A 21,415-nucleotide genomic window follows, 5' to 3' on the forward strand; every position below is an offset into this window, starting at 1 on the left:
GTCACGTTTCATCACACGTGGGTGACAACAGCTGTTCACATGCGAAGTCAAGGCGATGTGCGGTGACGATTATCATTACAACAATCTGACAGTTTGTTGCTCCCCGTGGATGATCGACACGTGGCCATGTTTAAGGGTTGGGATTGCTCGACGAATGAAGGGTCAAGATCAATTATAGGTCGACAGTCACGATTGAACCTCGCCCTTTCGTCTTCCATGCAAAACACTATAAAAGGTGGTGAATATCATCAGTTATTTCTTCGTCGTCACGACAGTCTATTCTTGTGAGTTTTCTGCACTCCCATTCGTGTAAGGTTTTTTTCCCTTCTTTCCTTCGTTCTTTGTAGGTTTTTGCGCCAAAAGGTGGCCATGGTAATTGCCACATTGTGCATTTTAGGGTTTTAGTAGGGTTTTTTAAGGGCATCTCTTGCAGTCTCGGGTTTTACAGGTGTTTAATGCGGTGGCTGTCAATATCCTGGGTAGGTCGCATACGTTCGTCGTATTGTGTAAGCTATCTTGGGTGCTTGAACTGGAAGCGAGTATGAAATGATCGTCGAGTTGCTCGAACTTTGACACTTGCTTGCTTCTTTTTCAAGTACCTAGAAGCGAGCTATAGCTATGTCTGACTCCAACAGTCATACCATAGACTGCATGTTCGATTCACCGGTGGGCTCAATAGCTCTTGGGAATGTGTCCCCTAAGGCCTCTGAAGAATTTTTTGCCCAAAGCTCAGACCCTGACATTGTGGGCTTGTTCGATCGTGCTTTGGTTTAGTTGGCTCACTCCCAACTGTCTCCAGCCCACAGGCTACAAAGAGAACCACAATATTTGATCACTGTCAAGGATCTCGAATGCATAAGGGTTGTCTACGCATGATAGCATAACCTGATGGTCCCGGGGGAATACTCTTGGAAGAACCCCCTGCCCGGATGGGTGGCGAGCTCTAAGATCCTCATGAGGTGCGAGGTATCCATCCCCCCTCACATTTTCATCGACAGTGTGCTGAGATGGTTCGACATCATTTCTTTCCAACTGTTCGCAAATTCTTATGTGATTATCATCGCTATGTAAATTGCATACATGATCGCTGAATTAGGTGAGTCATCTGTCGAAGAACTTGTCCATTTGTACAGACTCAAAAAAGGACAAGGCTAGACATACCACCTTTCTAAAGCAAGGAAAGTATGTTTCAACTGGCTGGTCGACGTCTCGAAGAAGGTACCACACTGGGGCTCACAATTCTTCTTCTACAAAGCCCGGGCGACCACTGTCTTCACCCTAGAAGCAAGTAAGGCTCTGATTGCCTGCATGCGCAAGGCTCGCTTTCGAGCTTTGCACTATATCTAACTGAGTTGTTTTGTTTTGCAATTAATGTTGAGCAGAATCATCTTTCACCTGCGAGCTTGCAAAGGCTATAGTGTTTTAGTGACCTTCTTGACAATTAGCGCAACGTCAACAAGCTTCTTATGCTCCTTCACCTAAAAGCATATGGTTTTTGTTGGGATGAGGCCAAATTTCTAGCGCTTTTGGAAAAAGGTTAAAGTTGTTGCTTACTCGCGTTTACTTTCTCACGCAAATAGATTGCTCACTATTTGCTTCTTTTCTTTTGCAAAAATGTGGGCTGAAAAGCGTAAAAGCCTCAAGAAGAAATTGGTGGCCTTGGCGGCTGTCAAGAAGGCATTGGCTGCTCCGACGACAAAGCAACTAGCTGATACCGCAAGCTCAAAACGAGGCAATGGCGAGCTTAGAGAAGGCCCAAGTGCAAAAAAGCCCATAATTATTCCGAAGACAGTTGGTGGGAAGAATGTCTCCGAGCCCTAGAGAGGGCTAGTAAAGAAGACACTTGAGCTGATTGGGAGCTTGGGGAAGCAGAAGGCAATCGAGCAACATGATGGCAAGGGTAAAAAGAAAATGACCGAGCCCCTAGGGTACTCTAGAAAGCAAAAGATGGCTGAGCAGTAAGCTAGCTCGAGCAAGGAGGTTGTCATGCAAGCTAGCAGCCCACGAAAAACAGCGACTAAGGACTTGGCCAAAAAGAAGTATGCTCCAGTCAACAAGGTGAGTATTGCTAGGAAGAGCAAGAAAATAGACAACACGACCCAAGTCACGATCAATGCACTGATCATCAACTCTTCAAACATATCGGTGTTAGGGCTATAGTGGCTAGGGATTGTGTCAGCTAGCAAACATTTGCGGCCATCAGGGACTCGCTTCCCTCCCAGATTTTGGCTTTAACTCGTAGCTATGCCGCAAAGGTACCAGTACTGCCCCCTTTTGTATGTTATGCTCGCTTCTTGCTGACTTCTCATCTTCTCTTTTTAGGTTGCCATGGCGAGCAGACTTCTGTACGAGGAATGTAGCGCCACCTTGGATGGCACTCACTCACAAGGGGTGGATGCTGGTAGAGACAATGAATGGGGATGCTTTGGCTAGAGCTGAGGTTGCAGAGAAAGAGAAAAAAGCTAAGTAGGCTGAGCTCTAACGACTTAAGGAGGAAGTGGCAGTCTTTGAGGTCAAGGAAAGGGAGTTCCTTGATAAACTTAATGCAAACAAGACTGCTTGGCCCAAGGTTGAAGCTAAGGCAATGGAGGCGAGCAAGAGTTTAGCACAGTAGCGAGGTACCAATAACAAGCTGAACTTTGAGCTTTTCTTGGCCCAAAAGGCTACAGTGAGTTGGGAGGCCAAACTTAAAAAGTTTTCGCTCGACCTTGCCTAGGAGGTGGTGGGTCGGCAAGAGGCCGAACCTAAGGCCATGCAACTCAGACTATGAATTGAAGAGCTAAATGAGGCCATCACTACTCGGTCCTGGCAAACATCGATCTTCCTTATGTAGAAGCTATGGGAAGCTCATCCCTCGATTGACTTTTCTTTCCTTCTGCAACCTAATCAGAAGGAGGTCAAGAGGATGAAGGTCGAAGCCCAAGAGATGGCCTACGTGTACTGGATGACTCTAAGTATGATGCCGAGGGCCAAGAAGAGGTCGAGGAACGTAGGGAAGAGGTTGGGCCCAAGCTAGAAGTTGAGTCTCTGGTTCCCCTGACCACTCTTCCCCCGAGCAAGGCTCCCAACCTTGGTGACACCGCTATCATCCCTCTTGTCGAGGATGTGTCTCTTCCCTCTGATAGCAAGTTCCATGAATCAGTTGAGGATGAACCCCCTGCTCCTTCAATGGCCTAAGAGATTGTCTTTTTTTTTTTTTTGGTGATGCCCATTTGTAATCAAACTCAATTGATATAAGAAAATTTTCATCATTTCCTTTTCGAGCAATGACTATTATATTTTTGCGGAGTCATTTAGTTCATCCTAGTTGGACTTTAAGATCCAAATTTGCGCTAAGTCATGCGTAGCTTGCTTCTTTAGGAGGTTTTTCAGATTTCTGTGAGAAAATCTTTATGTAGCATGTAGCTTTGATTTTGGACTTGTCGTCCTTTTTGAGCTTTCGTTGCCAGGTTAGGGTCGATTTTCCTCGACGTGTTTTTCCTTGAAAAATTTCAAGTTTAACTTTGTTGATTAAGGATATTTCATCCTCGATGAGCTGGATTTTTGGTGTGGCTTTCTTGAGATAAGCTGCCTTTCCGGGACTCTTGACTCTGAGTTTTCTTTTTGGAACACCATTGCTCAGGTTACGATTTATGGATCAGTAATTAAATGTTGACGAACGAATAGTACCAAGTGTTTTAGCCGTAAACAGCCTTGCAACGAGTGTAGAACATAGAAATAAATGGAACCCGAGCTGCTTATTGGTAATACCTTTGCAAGTGCTCGACGTTCCAAGCTTGCATTATTGCTTCACCATTGAGGCATTCTGGGTGGAAAGATCCTGGTGCGAGCTTTTTGGAGATCCTAAAATGACCTTCCCAATTGGGTCCAAGTGCCCCCAAGTTTTGATTTTCAGCACGCGAGTTGGATCTTCCTCACTGACACTTATTTCTCGTAGCTCTTCAGTCGACCTTGTATGGGCTCTTCTTTGTGGATATGAGGATCTATAGTATCCTCGAGCGGTCTGGGGTTCGGCTTAGATTCTGTGATAACCATTATCCTTAGGTGCGGACATTTTTGTGCAGCATTTATAGCTCGGTTATAACATTCCTGAGATTTTTGGTGCAGCTTTGATCGTCCGGAAGTCGAAAATCTCATTGCTTGGCAGCACATTGATGTAACTGCACTCAAATATCCAAGATTGGCCTCCCGAGTATAACGTTGTATGTGGTCGAGCAATCTACCACTAAAAATTCAACCATCACTGTTCTGACCTTTGGTTTTGCCCCTAGGGTTATGGGTAGGTCGATTGTGCCGTTGGGAATTGGGCTGTCCTAATAAACACATACAATGACGAAGGGCATGCTCTTAGTCTCTTTCTGTGAACCTCATTCCTTGGAAAGCTCCTAAGAAAATGATGTTACTCGTGCTCCCATTATCGACCATCACCCTTAAGACCCTGGCATTACCGATTCTAGTCACAATTAAGATTGCGTTATGATTGTGGAGAGAGGATACCTCGCACTTGTCAATGGTGAACCCTACTACCTCGCTTTCTTGTTTGGGTCGCTTGGGTAGCTTCTGCTCGTAGCTCATTATCCAGGGAGCCAAGTCTATTCTGGCTTCCTGAGAATATTGCTCGCCAGCAAGTCTCGAGCTCCTTGCTATATCGGGTCTTCCATAGATCATATTCATGAAGACCTCGTTGGGGTTTGGCAGAGCTTGTTGTGCCGAGTTCTGAGCCTGACTTGCGGCCTGGTTACTCTGCTCACCAAGACTTTTGCGAGTTGGTTCTACCATAATGAACTCTTTCAGATGACCTCTTCTTATAAAGTATTTGATGACGTCTTTTAGAGCTCGTCATTCATTTGTGTTGTGCCCGATGTCTTGTGGTATCAGCAATACTTCTGCCGGTTTCTTTTGCCTAGAGCCCTCCTAATCCTTTCTGCATCATGCAATCTCTTTGCCTCTCGGGACACTTCGTAGATATGGGTGACATCTTAAGTGAGGAGGGTATATTTTGCATACCACAAGAAAGGTCGACTGTCTCCGTGGTTATCTGTTCTTTGTTTCTTCTAGAACCTGTTTTCGATCCCTATCATTGCGATCTTGGCCTCCATGCTTATCTTGGGGGAAATCTTGTCGCCTGTCCGAGGCCCCTCTGGTCGAGCATCTAGCTAGTGCTGCTAACAAGTTTTTTACTCACTGGTCTTTTGTAGTCATCTAGTAGAATTTAGTCCGGCTTACATGATCTTTGCTCTGGAGCTCTTTCCATAACTCCGTGTTCGGCCTAATCCCTGCGATCAACAAAGTTTGGATGTATTCCTCGGGGGCATTAACGACCTTTGCCTGCTCATTCTGGAACCTGATTAGGTACGAGGTCAGTGTTTCGTCTCTCTCTTGACGGATATTGCTCAAGTAGTTAAGCGGCATTATGAACTGCCTCCTCACTTGAAATTGCTGTAAGTACAGCAAGGAGAATTGTTGCCAAAAGTTGATGGAGTTTGCCTTGAGCCTCTTGTACCACCTTTTGGCATCCCCGACCAACATGACTGTGAAGCATCAGCATTTTGCTAAGTCACAGACCTGGTGTAGCTCCATCAGGTCATTGAAATTGTTGAGGTGGTCTCTAGGGTCCCCTCTTCCATCGAACTTGCTTTCTGACACCCTGAATCCTTGTGGAAGTAGGGCATAGTGAACCTCCTCTGTGAAAGGGGAGCTTACTACCCCTTCTCTGGTTATTTTGGCAAGCTTTCAGATTGTAAAGCATTTTTTGCACGCGATCTAAGTCTTTGTTGTGGTTGCCTTGGCTGGCTTTGTTAAGCCTTACCTCGAGCAAATGAATTCGCAAGTCTATCACTTGTGAAGCTCCTCCAATGCATGCGTTGATGTGTGAGGTTGAGTCATGATGGCTAGGCTGATAAGTGCTACCATGCTCTTCAGTGTGTTGCTCGCGACGTCGGTCATAATCGGAATGTCCGTCATTGCCAAATTGATGCACGTGACTTGCTTTGTGAGCTTGCGATGATCAATCTTGTCTTGGGTGTGGGTCAACACCAGACACTTTGATGCTAGGGATACTACCGAGCTTCTCAGTGATGCCTATGGCCTTCACTCTCCCTATACGGTTGCTTTCTTAGCTACCTCACAGGGTTTGTTTGCCTGCGGAACTCGCGCTCATGAACAAAGGGCCATCGACGAGGTTGGGGGTGTTGATCGCCCCTCAGTGCTGATGAAACGGATTGTCCACCTATAGAATTCATACCTATTGGGGGGATACGCGGCCAGTCGAAGTTCTAAACAACCGGTTGTTGGCTCATCAGTTCAGCCACGTTTTGTTGCACTGCCTGTGCAACCATTATTCTGGTTATCTCTATTAGCTGGCCGTTCTCGGGGTTTGACGTCCCTGCCCTTGATTATTCGTGGTGTGCTGGGTTAGCAGCACGGGTGGTTGACGTCCAGCGGTCTCCTGTTGTACCTCTAGTGGGTGGTCTCTATGTTTTTGAGATTTACGATGGTGGTTTTTGATCTGGTGTGTACCATTTTGGGCCTGGAATAGGTAGGTTGTTGCGAACGTTTGTCGGAATCCTTGAGATGTTGGCAGATGATAAGCGTATTTTACACTATGATTTTGCATTGAATTTTGATAGGATTTAGGATACTTTTCATANGTACGCCACGGAAGGCACGATCAGATTGTCATTCGTGATTTCTATGGAGACTTTGATTGGCTTGTTAGAAGTAAACGCCGTTAAGTCCGGTTGAGCACACCTGAAGACCTCTTGTGATGAGCTGGTTACGGGAGTTCTAACGGCGGTTTTAGCATCATTATCATCACCAAATACGCACTTTAACTCTTGAGGAGGTCTGCTGAATCCTTGATGTCTGTTCACGCCTTTAGCGAACAAAGCGACGTCGTTCTCCGTTGAAAGCGCCTCGTACACGTAGAAGTTGGTTCTGATGAGCTCCTTGGCGGAAGCTTCTGTAATGAGAGATTCTTCTTCTTTCTCTGGATGTTTCGTCAAAACCGGTTGAAAGAACGGCCGTTGACGGCGAAATCTTTTTGGCATATTACATTTAAACGTCGTGAGATTCGTAAACGGCAAAACCCCCGAAAATCTAGCCTTAGAAATTTCTTTGGTTGAAAAAAAACAATACAAACCGTCCACAGAATCGGACAGTGTCCCGGGCGAGACGATTGCAAGAACCTCCCAATCCGGAAAAAGAACGGAAGCGGACTTTAATTTATCAGAATCTTGAATGGAGGACACGTGACGAGTGTGTCGAGAGACCTTATTGACTTGTTCCCTTAGCACGTTATTGGAAAAGTTGGCACCTGAGTTGTTTGGTGATGGCACGGAGATGTTTGCGGGAAGGAAGGCGAAGTCGGGTGGCGAGATTACAGTGCGAGAGACGAAATAAGAAAAGAAGAAAGTGAAGAAAAGAAGCGAAAGAAAGACGAATAATAGGTTTGTTTTGCAGCTCTTGCGAAGGAGAGTTTCAGGTAAATAATCGAACAATGTTCTTTGTTCAAGTACACAAAGAACAGAGGTTGACGACGACGATTTCTTTACAGAAGCCATTGTCTATTTGTTTGTTTGTGTGTGTGCGTGCAGAAACTGAAGGAGATAGCAAAGGTTTATATGAGAGTTTTTAGAAAGGAATATGAATCCTGATTACAGAATGATTAAGAGGTTTCCTAAACGAGACAAGAAAAGGAGAAAGTACAGGGATTGGGCTGGGCGCCTTCTATATACGGTATTTGTATCCTGTCTGACGTCTGTTTGTTGCCACATGTAAACTTGAATATATAGGGTTCAAAATTTAATGGAATTCAACTCGTATTAGAAACTGTGAACTGTATATCTCCAGGATTTCAGCGTATTTTCTCCCAATCATAAATATATATTAATGCTGTGTGGTACTATAATTCTTTATTAGGAGAGAAGATATTTAGATTGACTCAATTTGTGAGGAAGATATTCAGATTGACTTAGATTTCAATTAAGGTAGTTGAAGATCATGCAACTTCCTAATCTTACGTATTTGAATATTATCTCAACTTTATCATGTAAATGGGTGTTATATAAAATCACAACTTGTTTTCGGGGGCTAGACAATTGTTCTAAGCAGATTTTCCTAGGAATTATACTGTTCTTTATAAACTTTAAAAAACAATAAAATAACAGTGGATGTAGATTCAAATTCTAACTTGCCGAACCACTTTAAAAATCTCTATGTCATTTACTTTATTGCATTTATTATTCATCCACTGCTGGTTATCCATAATCACACGCACATCTATTCCGGCTCCGACATAGTCAATCGAAATTCTTTGGTTGGTGCAGATTTCTGTATCAACATTTTGGCGTTATAAGGAGGGTATGATTCACAGCAGCTCTCCATGTTTTCCTCTCAAGTCTCAACTTCTTCAACAAATCTCAGCTTCTTAATCTAGAATCACGTCATCAAATATGAAAATCTGAGCAAGATAAAGTCTAAATCTGGCTAAGTGGTAAACACAAGAATTGTAGCCCTTCGAGTTAGCTTTCTGACGGTCCAAGAATCATCCAAATATGACAACTCAAGTTATTGTCAAAATACTGAAGCCTATTCCAAATCAGAGATCTCAGATCGTGTGGCCAGATCGCTCAAATTGCGTACTTAGATCACTCTGATCTTCAGCTTCAGATCGTGTGCTCAAATCTCTCAGATTAGAAAGAGCTCGCTAGCTCTCTAGCTCCCAAGCTCTCCAAGCTTTCTGATCAAGAAATGCTCTCAAATTAAGTTCACCAAGCTTTCCGATCGAGAATGCTCTCAGGTCAAGCTCTCCATGCTTTCTGATCGAGCTATGCTCTCATATCAAACTTTTCAAGCTTTCTGATAGAGCAATGCTTTTAGATCAAGCTCTACATGCTTTCTGATCAAGTTATGCTCTCAGATCAAGCTTTCCACGCTTTTTGATCGAGCACGCTTTCTGATCGAGCTATGCTCTTAGATCAAGCTCTCTAAGCTTTTTGATCGAGCAATGCTCTCAGATCAAGCTCTCCAAGCTTTCTGATCGAGCAATGCTCTCAGATCAAGCTCTCCAAGCTTTCTGATCGAGCAATGCTCTCAGATCAAGCTCTCCATGCTTTCTGATCAAGCTATGCTCTTAGATCAAGCTCTCCGCATTTTCTAATTGAACTCTTCGCACTTTTAGATCAAGCTCTTTATGTTCTCAGATCGAGCTCTTTACGCTCCCTGATTAAGCTCATAAGCTCGCTCATTCGCTTGAGATCACGTGTTCAAGATCTCTCAGATCTCTTAGATTGCACCAGGCGTAACTCAAGTTCTTTAATTCGAGACTGCAACCAATAGTGCGACAACCATCCAGATCAAAGACATGAGTTTTTGAAGTGCGATTACGCACTCCAAAAACTTGGGAGCTATTGTTGTGTGGTTAATCTGGAGAGAATAATTCCCTATTAGGAGGGAAGATATTTAGATTGCCTCAATTTGGAAGAAAGATATTCAGATTGACTTAGATTTCAACTAAGGTAGCCGAAGATCATGCAACTTCCTAATTCTATGTATTTGAATCTTATCTCAACTCTATCATGTAAATTGGTGCTATATAAAATCACAACTTGTTTTCGGGGGCTGGGCAATTGTTCTAAGCAAATTTTCCTAGGAATTATACTATTCTTTGTAAGTTCTAAAAAACAATAAGATAATAATGGACGTAAACTCAAGTTCTGACTTGCCGAATTACTTTAAAAATCTCTCTGTCATTTACTTTATTGTATTTATTATTCATCCATTGCTGGTTATCCGTAATCACACGCATATCCATTCCGATTCCGATAGGGTCAATCATAATTTTCTGATTGGTGCAGATTTATGTATTAACAATTAAATATGAAATATTCATATTTATGCCTTATTGCATTCATACAACAACTCTTTATTTAACAGAAGAAACCCCTCAAAAGAATGATCAGTTACAATAATTCCTTTTTTTTTAAACTGATTTTAACCAGATTTGATCTATTATAAAAATGTAATACCCATCTTGCTCTTACTATATTGTTGCGTTTGCTTTACTATATATATATGTTAATTTATAATCTGTATAATTGGAAATAATATATAAACTCAGCATCATCACCACCACAATGCAATTTCACAACTTAAGTAAACCATTTATCATTAATGAGTTTCCATCACCAAGAAGCATTGATGGTTTCTGATATTTTAGGGTTTATAGATTCTTTTAGTGCAATGGCGACGGTCAGTCTTCTCTTCTGCTACAAGTTTTATGCCTTTTTCACTCGAAATTCTTGCTTGTTACTGGTTGATTGTATAAAGAGACAAACATAAAAAGACCAATTATCAACTCTTAAAGACTTTTAAGTCAATAAATTAATTCCTGCACTACAATCAAGCGAGAAGAAGGGAAGCCGGAGGTTGTGGCCTTACAGCTAACGAGCATAAGGCGTGTTCTTCAATTGTACACAAAGTTTTATTCTTCATGCAACTTTATGATGTGTTGACTCAATTGGATATTCTTTAATTGTTTCAAAAGTTAATAATTTTATATTCCTTGGTACTAAAGTTAAGACTTCAAAGTCCATGTGTTAGTCGATTGAGCAAGGCACCCATTCGTTAAGGAACTCCTCCACTACGTACAACTGGAATCATGCAAGAGAAGATATCATAATCATAAAACTAGTGTAAGTTTGAAGACATGTATAAATGGAAAAGGGAGGCTACTATTTGTTGAATATTTTATAACGTGTTGATCACTACAAAGGATCTCTTTATGCATGAAAACTCATCTATTGAATCTTTTATATATATATATATATAAATGACAAACTCAATCATCCAAATCTGCTCAATAATAACTCTTTAACATATCCTAGATGATGGTGAAGAAGAAACATGTAATATATGATATGGAGTGGAGATTTTTGTTTGACATGATGGACTAATCTCTTGGGCTCATTTGATTTATAAGTTTCATTAAAGTTAGATTAACACTAGTTAATTAAGTAATGATCTGACATTTGAAAGCGGTTTACATGATAGGTATCCCATGAAAGCGAGATCGGGTGTACTTGGTTCAATTAACCCAGCCAGCCCAAATGGTTAAAAATAGTATAAAGATGTTGGACTTGGGGCCCAGACTGATATGTAAGATAAGAATGTACATTTCTATTTTTAATAATAAAAGAAAAAAAGTAAGCGACTGTTTCCCACTCAAGGTTTGGCCTAATAACACTTCCCATCTAAAAAGTTTCAAAATATAAAATATTTAGAGTATATATCTGTTAGTAAATTTCGTTGTGAAGAAGAGTAGAATGGTCAAAAGCTCGTTATAAGTAAGGGCATAATGGTCAATTTATATTATGCATAAAAAATCCCTCCCTTACCCACTATCGCCACCTCTCTCTCTCAATCATCCCTCTCTCCATGATTTGTTAGTCTTGAAGAGAGGTGGTGTCGCTGGTCACTATCCCTAACCCACATAAGAACCCTCAGCAACCCACCATCAAAACCCCACCCTTTTTCCCCTGATTGCACTCGCCGATCACCACCCATAACAACCACGTCAGATAGGGATGGGCACGGGGCAGGACGAGGCCGGGGACTATCCCCGAAAAAAGCCTGTTCCCCAAAATTCCTTGAATTCCTCGTTTGGGATTTTTTTTTTCCTTAATTTATACTTTTATTATTATTTTCTCCCAATTATATATACCAACCAAAAAAGAAATTAAATATATAATATACATATTAAAAGTAAAGACCATATCATCAAAAAAAAAAAATTAAATCCATAATGTACATATTAAATATAAAAACCATCATACTAAAGTAACACAATTATAATTTGTTATTGTATAATGTATAATTGATTTTCAAATAGTAAAATTATTATAGGTATATATGATTGATTTTCAATTATTAAAATTAATATATATATATATATATATATATATATACGGGTTGGGGTAAAGCCAATCCCGGCCCCGGCCCGTCCCCGAATTTTGGGGGGTAATTTTGGGCCTGAGCCTCGCTCGAATCCCAAAAAATTCAGAGAAAATTCGCCCCGTTCGGGGCGGGTCCCCGCGGGGCTGGGCTATGTGCCCATCCGTAACGTCAGGCGACTATCCTTTGCGAGATTATGACTGATTCTAGCGGTGACACCCCTCCCTCACCAAAAAAAAAAAAAAAAAAAACACAACCACCCCCTGACTCACAGACATTTCCTCTACAAAACCCCCATTCTCCTCGCCACGGTAGCCCACTGTTCGCTGCCCCCCACTCTACCTAGGGTTTTTTACGTTTTGTTGAAATTGGTTGTTGAAAGGATGGTTGTTTGTAGGGGTGAAATCGAGTCTAGTATCTAGGTTCTCTTTCTCAACTCGGTTGCTATAGTACCGAGTTTGAGTCTGGTTGAGCCTGATGAATCAAGTTCTAACTAGAACTCGGTATCTAAAATTCGAATTCGAGTTCAAATTCCAACTTGGTTAATCGAGTTTTAGTCAAGTTTTTCAAGATTAATCGAGTTTTTCAAATTTTTTGTACAATGATTGAACTCTACTCATGGGATTATTCGAGCTACTCGAACTTGAACTCGACTCGACTAATGACGAGCCAAATTCGAGCCAAGGTTGAGCTGAGCTCGAGCCACTCGCGAGCGGATTTGCTCGATTTTCACCCCTGGTTGTTTGATGAAATTGAAGCTTGAGTTTTGTTTGATTGATTATTTGGAGTGTTTTTGTTCTTTATTTTGGTCGAAAAACCCAACCAATCACCGACGTTCACTTCTTTGCCGTCCACTGCTTTGTTAGGGTTTTGCTTGTTTGTTGAATTTGACTTTGATTGGAGATTGATTTGGAGTTGTTTTTGGCAGGAGAATGGGTTATTGGAAGTGTTTTTGTGTTTATTGGTTAATTGCAAGTTTTCCAACCATTCTTCCCACTCAATTACTTTCAACCCCAAGTCTTCAATTTTTGCAAAACCCTACGTGGTGGAGAGTTGCGAATGGTGTGCAATTGGCATCGGGAAGGTTGGGGGTTTTTGAGATGGGAATCTCAGTGAGTTGATTGGTGGTCTCAAAATAGATTTGCAATGCCGGAAGCGGCTAGAAAAGGGCAAGAATCGTGCAAACCAATTGTGTACAGTGGTTGGCGAATGGAGGGGTTAGACGGACGAGAGTGGGAGGGTTTTGGTGAGGGAGTGATAGGAAATATTTTGATGGTGGTGGGTGGCTCAATGACATTGGATTCATGTCAAAATGGCCTGAAAACAACGGCCTTATGGTGAGCATGGGTCACAAGAAACAGGCACATTTTTGGCCAAAATTGGCTAGCAATTGGTGTCAGTTGGGGTGTTTTGAGAGAAAGGATATTTCTATCTTCATCATAAATATCACTATTTAATGAAAATTATTAATGGAATATAACATTTAAGTAATAAAGTTATATTTTAAAACTTTTTGAATGGAAAATGTTATTAGATCAAAGGTTGGGTGAGAAAAAGTCGTTTGCTCAAAAAGAAAAAAACACTAGTACTTTTGATCATAACGATTACACTTTGCGGGGATTGGTCCCAGCCAATACAAGAATCTCATAATCAACATCAACTTTATACAATGGGCCATTCATGTCCAGTTAATTAACAAAGTAATCACAAAAAGTTATAGACTATACTTTAAATAACAAAAATAATAATAATTTAATGTAAACCATAATCTCCACCGTATATCTATCTTGTGAGTAAGTACTTAGATATACATAACCATAAATAACACCTTATTAAATATTTCCAATAAGATATTATAAAAATTTCCAATTATGATAAATTATACATTTATGGAATTAATACACATTTTTTTAACTAACTTAGGTATCCGGTATAATTGCCAACCGACCATTTATAATTCTAATAGCTACAGAACACCTTACAAACCCAATAAATTAAGGTAATTACATAAATATGGTAGATATATCCCCTTTAAATATAGTTAACCCCGGTTTGAGTAAATGACTTACCATCCTGTCTCAAAGGCAGGTAATTTATGCAGATTTTGTCTCGTTAGATTACCAATTAAGAGTAATGCTATGTTCACAATTTAATCCCACAATTTTTTTTCATAATTCTTAATAGAGTAATGCTACAGTTACCGAAGAATGCGCACCAAATTCGTACACTGAATGACGTAGCAAAATCCTGACCGTCGATTAATTATGAATTAATATTAATTAACGATCAAAATTACATCACGTCATTCGGTATACGAATTTAATGTACATCTTTCGATAATTGTATTATTTTCCTTCTTAATATAATAATTCATCATTGAGTCAGCTTGTATAATAGATTTTGTCTGCTTGTATGGGTTTTATCAACTTATTTACGAACTAATAAATAACGTTATCGTGTCAAAATTGTGAGAGAAACTGTAGATCCGAAATTATTGTAGCAATTAATTTCTTGGGTCGACTTTAAGAGTTTAAGTTACAGCTTGCATAACAAAAGATAGTCAATCCAACAGTTATATCAATTAACATTGTCCACATTTTTGAAGACTTTTTAACAATATAATATAATAAAAGGAATATATATTCAGAAACTTACATCATTTTACCAAGAAAGGAGGGATGGTTGGACGGTGGGTCCCAGGGTTTTTGACAAACTCAACTCATCACGCGGCGGCGTCACTTAAACTTAACTCAACAGTGTCAAACACGGGCAAATACGGAGAGATACCGAGGGTAAAAAAGGGAATCTAAGTCCAGACGAACCGAAAGGTTTAAATGCGGAAACAAAGAAATAGTGATCAGAAAGGTGAGAGAAAGGATGGAGAGCGACCTGCAACAAAATAATCATGCACAAACATTAATGCAGCGAAAAATAAATTAAGTTAAAAGATAAAAAAAGAAAAAAAGAAAAAAAAAGAGGCCCACTTGAGAAAGCCTTAATTACTTGAGATTGAGAGGAGTTGAAGAAGGTTAGTTCCCGCTAAATGTGGCGCTTAATTTGTTTAGTGTTATTGTAAACTCTCACTGTCTGTCACTCAACGAAACACAAGATAAAGATATTACATGTTTGTTTCGTTTATACCCTTTCGCGTGATTATTTTATTTTTTTATTCTCTCATTTGCCCCCTTTTCTCAACGAATTCCACCGCAGATAACCTTCAACTACGCTGTTGTTGTGAGCTGTTCCTCACTTGTGTTGTGGGATTTTCTTTTGACTTTTTTTTTTTTTTTTAGTAATTTATGTGTAAATTTGTTTTTGGGGTGTTATCCATGGGTGGTAATTATTACTTGTGTTGTTGTTGTTGTTATTATTTGTGGTGGGGTTATAATATGGAAAACAATTCTCTTCTTCAATGGAATCTCAAGACTTGAAGAGGAATGCAATTTTTTTCCTTATACTTATTTTTTGGGGTTTTCATAAGATTTGATTCGGGATATCTTCATGCTTCTGAGGAGGGATTCGTCTTTCCTTATCAACGGTTAGGGTTTTACAGTTAATTTTAGGAAAATCAATAATATGAAACGGAATTTTCCTAATTTCATTATCGTCATTTGTGTATTAATTTACTGATGAATAGGAAATTTGAGTGAGTGTAATATGAGTGGTTCTGTTTTGTTGTTTGCTTGAATGTGTTTATTATACACATAGCAATTTGCAACTGCTGTGTCTTTTGATAAAGAGATGAGTTGCTTTTGTTGTTTAAGTCGAAAGACACAAGACATCAAAGTCGATATTGATAATGGTACTCGATCCACTTCTCACCATTCTTCTGTATCTTCAGGTATTTCTCATAAATTCAGTTGTTAGGTCTTTTTTGGGGTTGTTTAAATTAGAGGGGTGTTAACAATGAGTGTTTTGGGTGCAGAAAATGGGAGAGTTAATTACAAGGAAAATGGCGCAAAAAGAGCAGGTGGGGCGCGTAGTTTCACATTCCGTGAACTAGCAACAGCAACGAAGAACTTTAGAGATGTGAATTTGATTGGGGAAGGAGGTTTTGGAAAAGTTTATAAGGGGCGCTTGGAATCAGGCCAGGCAAGTTAGCTGCTCTAAAATTTTTGGTGGTTTTTTTTTAGTAAAGTGACTATGTTCACACTGTTAATCTAATAGTCTTTATGGAGAGTAGAATATATAGATTTTATATTGGGAGTTAAGTTTGATTCGATTTGGTTACTGTGACCAGATTGTTGCGGTCAAACAACTTGATCACGAGGGTGTTCAGGGGCATCAAGAATTCATTGTGGAGGTTCTCATGCTCAGTCTGTTACACCATGCTAATCTTGTTACCTTAATTGGCTACTGCACTGCTGGAGATCAGAGACTATTGGTTTATGAGTATATGCCAATGGGTAGTTTGGAAGATCATCTTTATGGTAATTTCTTTTTTTTAAAGTATCGAACTCTGTTAATTGTTTACTATTATAATCTTTGTTTTGTTGTTTGTCTTTCTCATTCATGTTTTGTGGAACATTATGGTTTATTTCTGATCTGTTTGTATGCATAAGAACAAACTCTTTGAATTTTGTTGGAGCAATGGCATGACATATTTGTTTACATAAATACTTTTTTCTTTAGATTGTACTAGTTCTTCTAGATTCTGCAGTATATGTTCCATGCGTTACTGTAGGTCTTTTACTTCATATCACACTCTGTATTAGATCTCCCTAATTTGCAGCCTTATTTGTTCACAAACAGTGTTTAAGTTTTGTGTCAGTTTATACTCTTTATATGTGATTTAACTTTGATCGTTGATTCTTACCTTTTGAAGGATTGCTTGGGAGAATTTATTTTTGAACCATATTCAGAACCTTTACCTTTCGAATATATTAAGCGCTTCTTCATTGTTTCCATTTATCTTATATAACTTCTGTGGTATAATGATGAAATATATTGAAATTACTAACAAAGATGGAACATGGTTTAAGGATAATTTCAGTACTTCTTCTGTACAGATGTGGCAGGCGACCAAGAGCCGTTGAGTTGGAATACTCGCATGAAAATTGCTGTTGGTGCTGCTCGTGGCCTTGAGTATTTACATTGCAAGGCAGATCCTCCCGTCATTTACCGGGATTTGAAGGCCGCAAATATTTTGCTGGACAATGACTTCAACCCAAAACTCTCAGATTTTGGGCTTGCCAAATTGGGACCTGTTGGTGACAAAACGCATGTTTCAACTAGGGTGATGGGAACATATGGATACTGTGCCCCTGAGTATGCCATGAGTGGCAAATTGACTCTTAAATCTGATATTTATAGTTTTGGTGTTGTACTTTTGGAGTTAATCACTGGGCGGAAGGCAATAGATCTTAGTAAGGCGCGTGCGGAACAGAATCTAGTGGCTTGGGTGAGTTGACACTTTATTTGTTTTTTTCTTCGTTGAATTGATGGCTTGGCTATAGTTTAAGAAGGGTGCTTGTTTATCATCTTATACATGCGCCCACACTCTCTGGAAATCCTTTCTCTATTGGTTTTGCTGGGCTTTGTATGTGTCATCCTAGATTTTGTGCAGGGATGTCCAACTGTGTTGCTTTTTTATTATTATTTTTTAGTTTTGTGTGTGTGTGTGTGTGTGTGTGTACTGTTGTTAAATATTCATTTTCTACAACTTAAACTGTAATTTTTTTGGTTCCAAATACATCAATTTTGCATCAACTGTGAAAATCTTATCAGAAATTTGGCAATTATTGGACTTGGGTTTTTTTAATAAGTTGGTAGCTTCTATTTTATATAGAGTTGCTTAAACCTAGTATAACAAGATATTAATGAAAAAAGTGAGTATCTGACAACAGTTAAATGACTCTTTTTGCTGCTTTACATGATTCATATCTTCTCCCTTTTTATTACAGTCTCGGCCATTGTTAAAAGACCAAAAGAAGTATTCCCATCTGGCTGATCCTCGGTTGCAAGGACGCTTCCCTCGCCGTTGTTTAAACTATGCAATTGCTATTACTGCTATGTGTCTAAACGAGGAAGCCACTTACCGCCCAATGGTTACTGATATTGTTGTAGCACTTGATTATCTGGCCTCCCAGAGTGAGAATAACCCAGTATCCCGTAATGCTGGTGCCATCAGTGCCCCCTCATCAACGACTGAATTTTCTCGAGGTTCTTATTCTGGAAAGAGTACATTTGTTTGAATGTTTTTGGTTACGAGCTGCTACAACGATCTTATTGCTGTAAGTAATTAAGGCCATTTTTAGACGGTTATTTATAGTTTGATGTGTTCTGTTCTTCCGTTTGCATATCCTTTAACATCCTACCATTCTGTTGTCTTTCTTTATGTTTCTTTCATGGGAAATCTCTAACTGGTGCTCTTATTAATGTGTGACTGCAGATGGATCACCTTGTCAGAACTCTGAAGGAGACCCATAAAATACTGGAATTTGATATACAAATCTATATGCACCAAGAGAATGCATATAATATTATATGTGTACATGTATGTATATATTGATCAAGGTATGTAATAGTGGCATTTTTTCCTTTGAAACCATGACAAAGGTAATCTAAGCTGCTTGTGTTTGGTTGAAGTTGGAACTTATGGAAGGGGAAAAATGAAGTAGACAAACTGTGCTTATCCTAAGATGACGACACCCTTTGTAAGAAGAAATTATATCAAGATTTAGTAATACAATAGCGACCCACAAAATTAGATAAAATAGCATATAAAATAAAGTATTAATATTCTTTCTAGGTTTTATTATGTTTCAGTATGAAACCCTTCTGTTTTGATGCAATGGCTCTGTAGTTTCTGGGATTCTCTTTATGCCCATGTAATTAAATATTTTTATTCATACATTCTGTTGTTTTTAATTGTCATTTATCATGCTTTTATGTAGGGATAAGGTATCCTAAAACATTCTTGGGTTCATTGTATTCTTGTTTATATAAGACGAAGTGGGCATTATTGGGGCATCCGTGTGACAAATTCATGAGGTTTTGAATTCGAATCCCTTATTTTTATTGTTAATAGGAGTGATCACTAAAGTTTTTATTCGATCAATAATTTCAAGATCTTAAGAGATTAGTTGAGGTGCGTATGAACTAGTTCGGGCGTTTGATCATACAAATAATAATAAATAAATAATTGAAAGCCATTTGTCCAATGGTCAGCTGCCGACTAAACTAAATGAAAGTCTCTTCATTCACCATCTTTGAAGATTCTATGGAAAACATGCCATTTAAAATCTTTTCACTTGTGGCTCCTAATCGTCGACTTCTCTAAGTCTTGTTTTTTGTCTTTATCACCATGTAGATTCTGAATTTATAATTTTTAATCTAGTCAAGGTCATGCAATGGCCAATGGCTGAATCACTGGTTAATGGTAGGGAAGGTAATTAAGTTTTTTAATCAAGTTAAATTGGGAGTTTTGGGGCCGGCTTACCACTAATCTTTATTATAGTGGTCGAAAACCCAATTTCCCAGTCACCCAATGTGGCGCGACTTTTCATCACTATCATATTATTCAGTTCATCCTCTCTCACTGTCACTGCCATGGAATGGCTGATGAGGTGAAAAGTGGTTTGGTAAAAGTAAAAACGAACATGTTTACAAAGTCCTCAGGTCAATTAAATCTCCTGTGATTAGAAGACTTTCTAATTGTATACCCTTTATCCACCAAACACAGAAAAATTTTCTGTCACCACTTTGCCTTGCACTTCACTCATGTATTGACTGGCTATCCCCACATTAAGTCGTCATTATAATATCGATGGAGACACTCCTAATTAATTTAGTCTTGTCACTTAGAAATTCCATATTCTACTGTATAAGCTAAGGGAAATATATTCTAAAATCATTGACCGAGTCGTTGTTTTGCTGTTAGTGTGAATCCTTCTTCAGCCGTTTGAAAAAGTAGATTTTCTAAGGCCAAACCAAACCTTGATATCAGATATGGAAAGCTATACCGGTTACGTTGAATACTAATTGCTTCCCATCATTCCACGAAACCGAAGTTTCTAAATTTGGTCGTAAAGCCTAAAGTACTCCATCTGAATCATGCATGCCTACTGTTTCCAGTCTTATAACTTCAGGACATTGTATCTCTCAGCTAAGTTTTGTTGAGATCCAAGGCCTGTGTGATCTTCCATACAACATTTTCGTACAATATGTAGACTTACAGTCACCAATTGAATAGTATACACAATGAAAAATCCCACTGCAAAGTATTAATGGTTCAACTCATAAATGTTTACGAAAAAAAGGTTCATCTGGACTGGTCTCAATATATTTAGTACAAATATAAACGGATATTTCGATAGTGATAATCGCCACCAAATTTTCCCTTTCATTGGCTAATAAATATCTCTCATACATGCAAAGACATCTTTATCGATGCCGTCAAATTTCGTCGGAAAGCAGTACCATCTTTTCCAATGTTGATAGGCGTCATAGAAATATCATATCTTCTGATGAAATTTGTGCCTTTGAGAAGGTATATTAAGGTATAATCAGATGATGAAGCAACTCTGCTTATATACATATTGTTGTGCCTAAAAAATCGTAATCGCACTGATGTCAGTATTAACCAATCAGAGTTAAGAAAGATTTTGTACCGTTCAAGAGCTGTCACGTTGCCCCAAGATAATGGGGATATGACTGTCACCAACCTAACAGATTCACGTTTTGTCTATGAGTGAATGAGGACCGCACACTTGTCCTAACTTTATCAAAATAAAGTTGATAAGGATTAAGGAGTAGTCATATGACCACCTCTCTTCACGAAAAAAGGGGTTAGGTATATAAGAGTTTGACATAGATTTGAGCTTCATTATTTCTCTCTGTAAGCAAAGTATTTCTTCATCTTTATATATCTTACGAACAATATTATAGAAATAGTCAGAGAATAATAAAATAACAGTGGATGTAGGAGTTATTTTAAGCATTCAAATCACTATAAAAACCTCTCTTGTCAGTCTATTATTTATGTTTCTGTAACATATATAATCTCAATACCATATTTAAATCTCATGGATCTATCACGTGTAATTTATAAGACTCTTTTAGTACTTTATACGTATGAACCGTTGGTGTCTAAAATCAAACATCAACACATATGATATAGTTAACAAAGCAATAGGTATAGGGATAGTTTGGGTTAGTGATAGGATTTTAATTTCTAGCAACGCGTAATATCTTGTGCGTAGTGCTCCCACGACACGGACATTAATTATCATTCTGTTAAAGAAAGAAAGCAAGTCTCTGCAATATCTTCATTTATATGATGATTAATTATCATTCTGTAAAAGAAGTTTTATGTGATCATCAATTCATCATCTCAATATAATTACTCTAAGAAAGCTATTTAACGGGAAGACAGAGGAGAAAGAGAAAATAATAAAAGGAAAGCGTTTACTGGCTGATCAAGTCGTAAAATTTTGGAGTTAATGACTTTATTCCACCCAAA

The 21,415-nt window shown here is 39.0% G+C and overlaps 2 protein-coding genes across 2 annotated transcripts; one reads left to right on the plus strand and one right to left on the minus strand.

Annotated features, from left to right (window-relative positions):
* Nucleotides 1–6,644: 6,644 nt before the first annotated feature.
* LOC116120784 lies at nucleotides 6,645–7,562 on the minus strand. Its single transcript, XM_031406753.1, has one exon. The coding sequence runs from the start codon at nucleotides 7,560–7,562 to the stop codon at nucleotides 6,645–6,647; it is 918 nt and encodes a 305-aa protein (XP_031262613.1).
* A 7,408-nt stretch (nucleotides 7,563–14,970) lies between these two features.
* Nucleotides 14,971–18,805, plus strand: LOC116120780 (probable serine/threonine-protein kinase PBL21). The gene is made up of 6 exons (XM_031406750.1): nucleotides 14,971–15,793; nucleotides 15,878–16,044; nucleotides 16,193–16,382; nucleotides 16,962–17,353; nucleotides 17,856–18,185; nucleotides 18,344–18,805. The coding sequence occupies exons 1-5, from the start codon at nucleotides 15,694–15,696 to the stop codon at nucleotides 18,144–18,146; spliced, it is 1,140 nt and encodes a 379-aa protein (XP_031262610.1). The 5' UTR covers nucleotides 14,971–15,693; the 3' UTR covers nucleotides 18,147–18,185; nucleotides 18,344–18,805.
* The last annotated feature ends 2,610 nt before the right edge of the window (nucleotides 18,806–21,415 follow it).

Source organism: Pistacia vera, unplaced genomic scaffold (assembly GCF_008641045.1).
Source record: "Pistacia vera cultivar Batoury unplaced genomic scaffold, PisVer_v2 Contig945, whole genome shotgun sequence".
NCBI lineage: Eukaryota > Viridiplantae > Streptophyta > Magnoliopsida > Sapindales > Anacardiaceae > Pistacia > Pistacia vera.

Coding starts and splice junctions, on each gene's coding strand:
- LOC116120780 (XM_031406750.1), top strand. CDS start 15,694: ATGAGTTGCTTTTGTTGTTTAAGTCGAAAGACACAAGACATCAAAGTC. Junction 16,045..16,192: donor GGCGCTTGGAATCAGGCCAG/GCAAGTTAGCTG, acceptor TACTGTGACCAG/ATTGTTGCGGTCAAACAACT. Junction 17,354..17,855: donor AACAGAATCTAGTGGCTTGG/GTGAGTTGACAC, acceptor TTTTTATTACAG/TCTCGGCCATTGTTAAAAGA.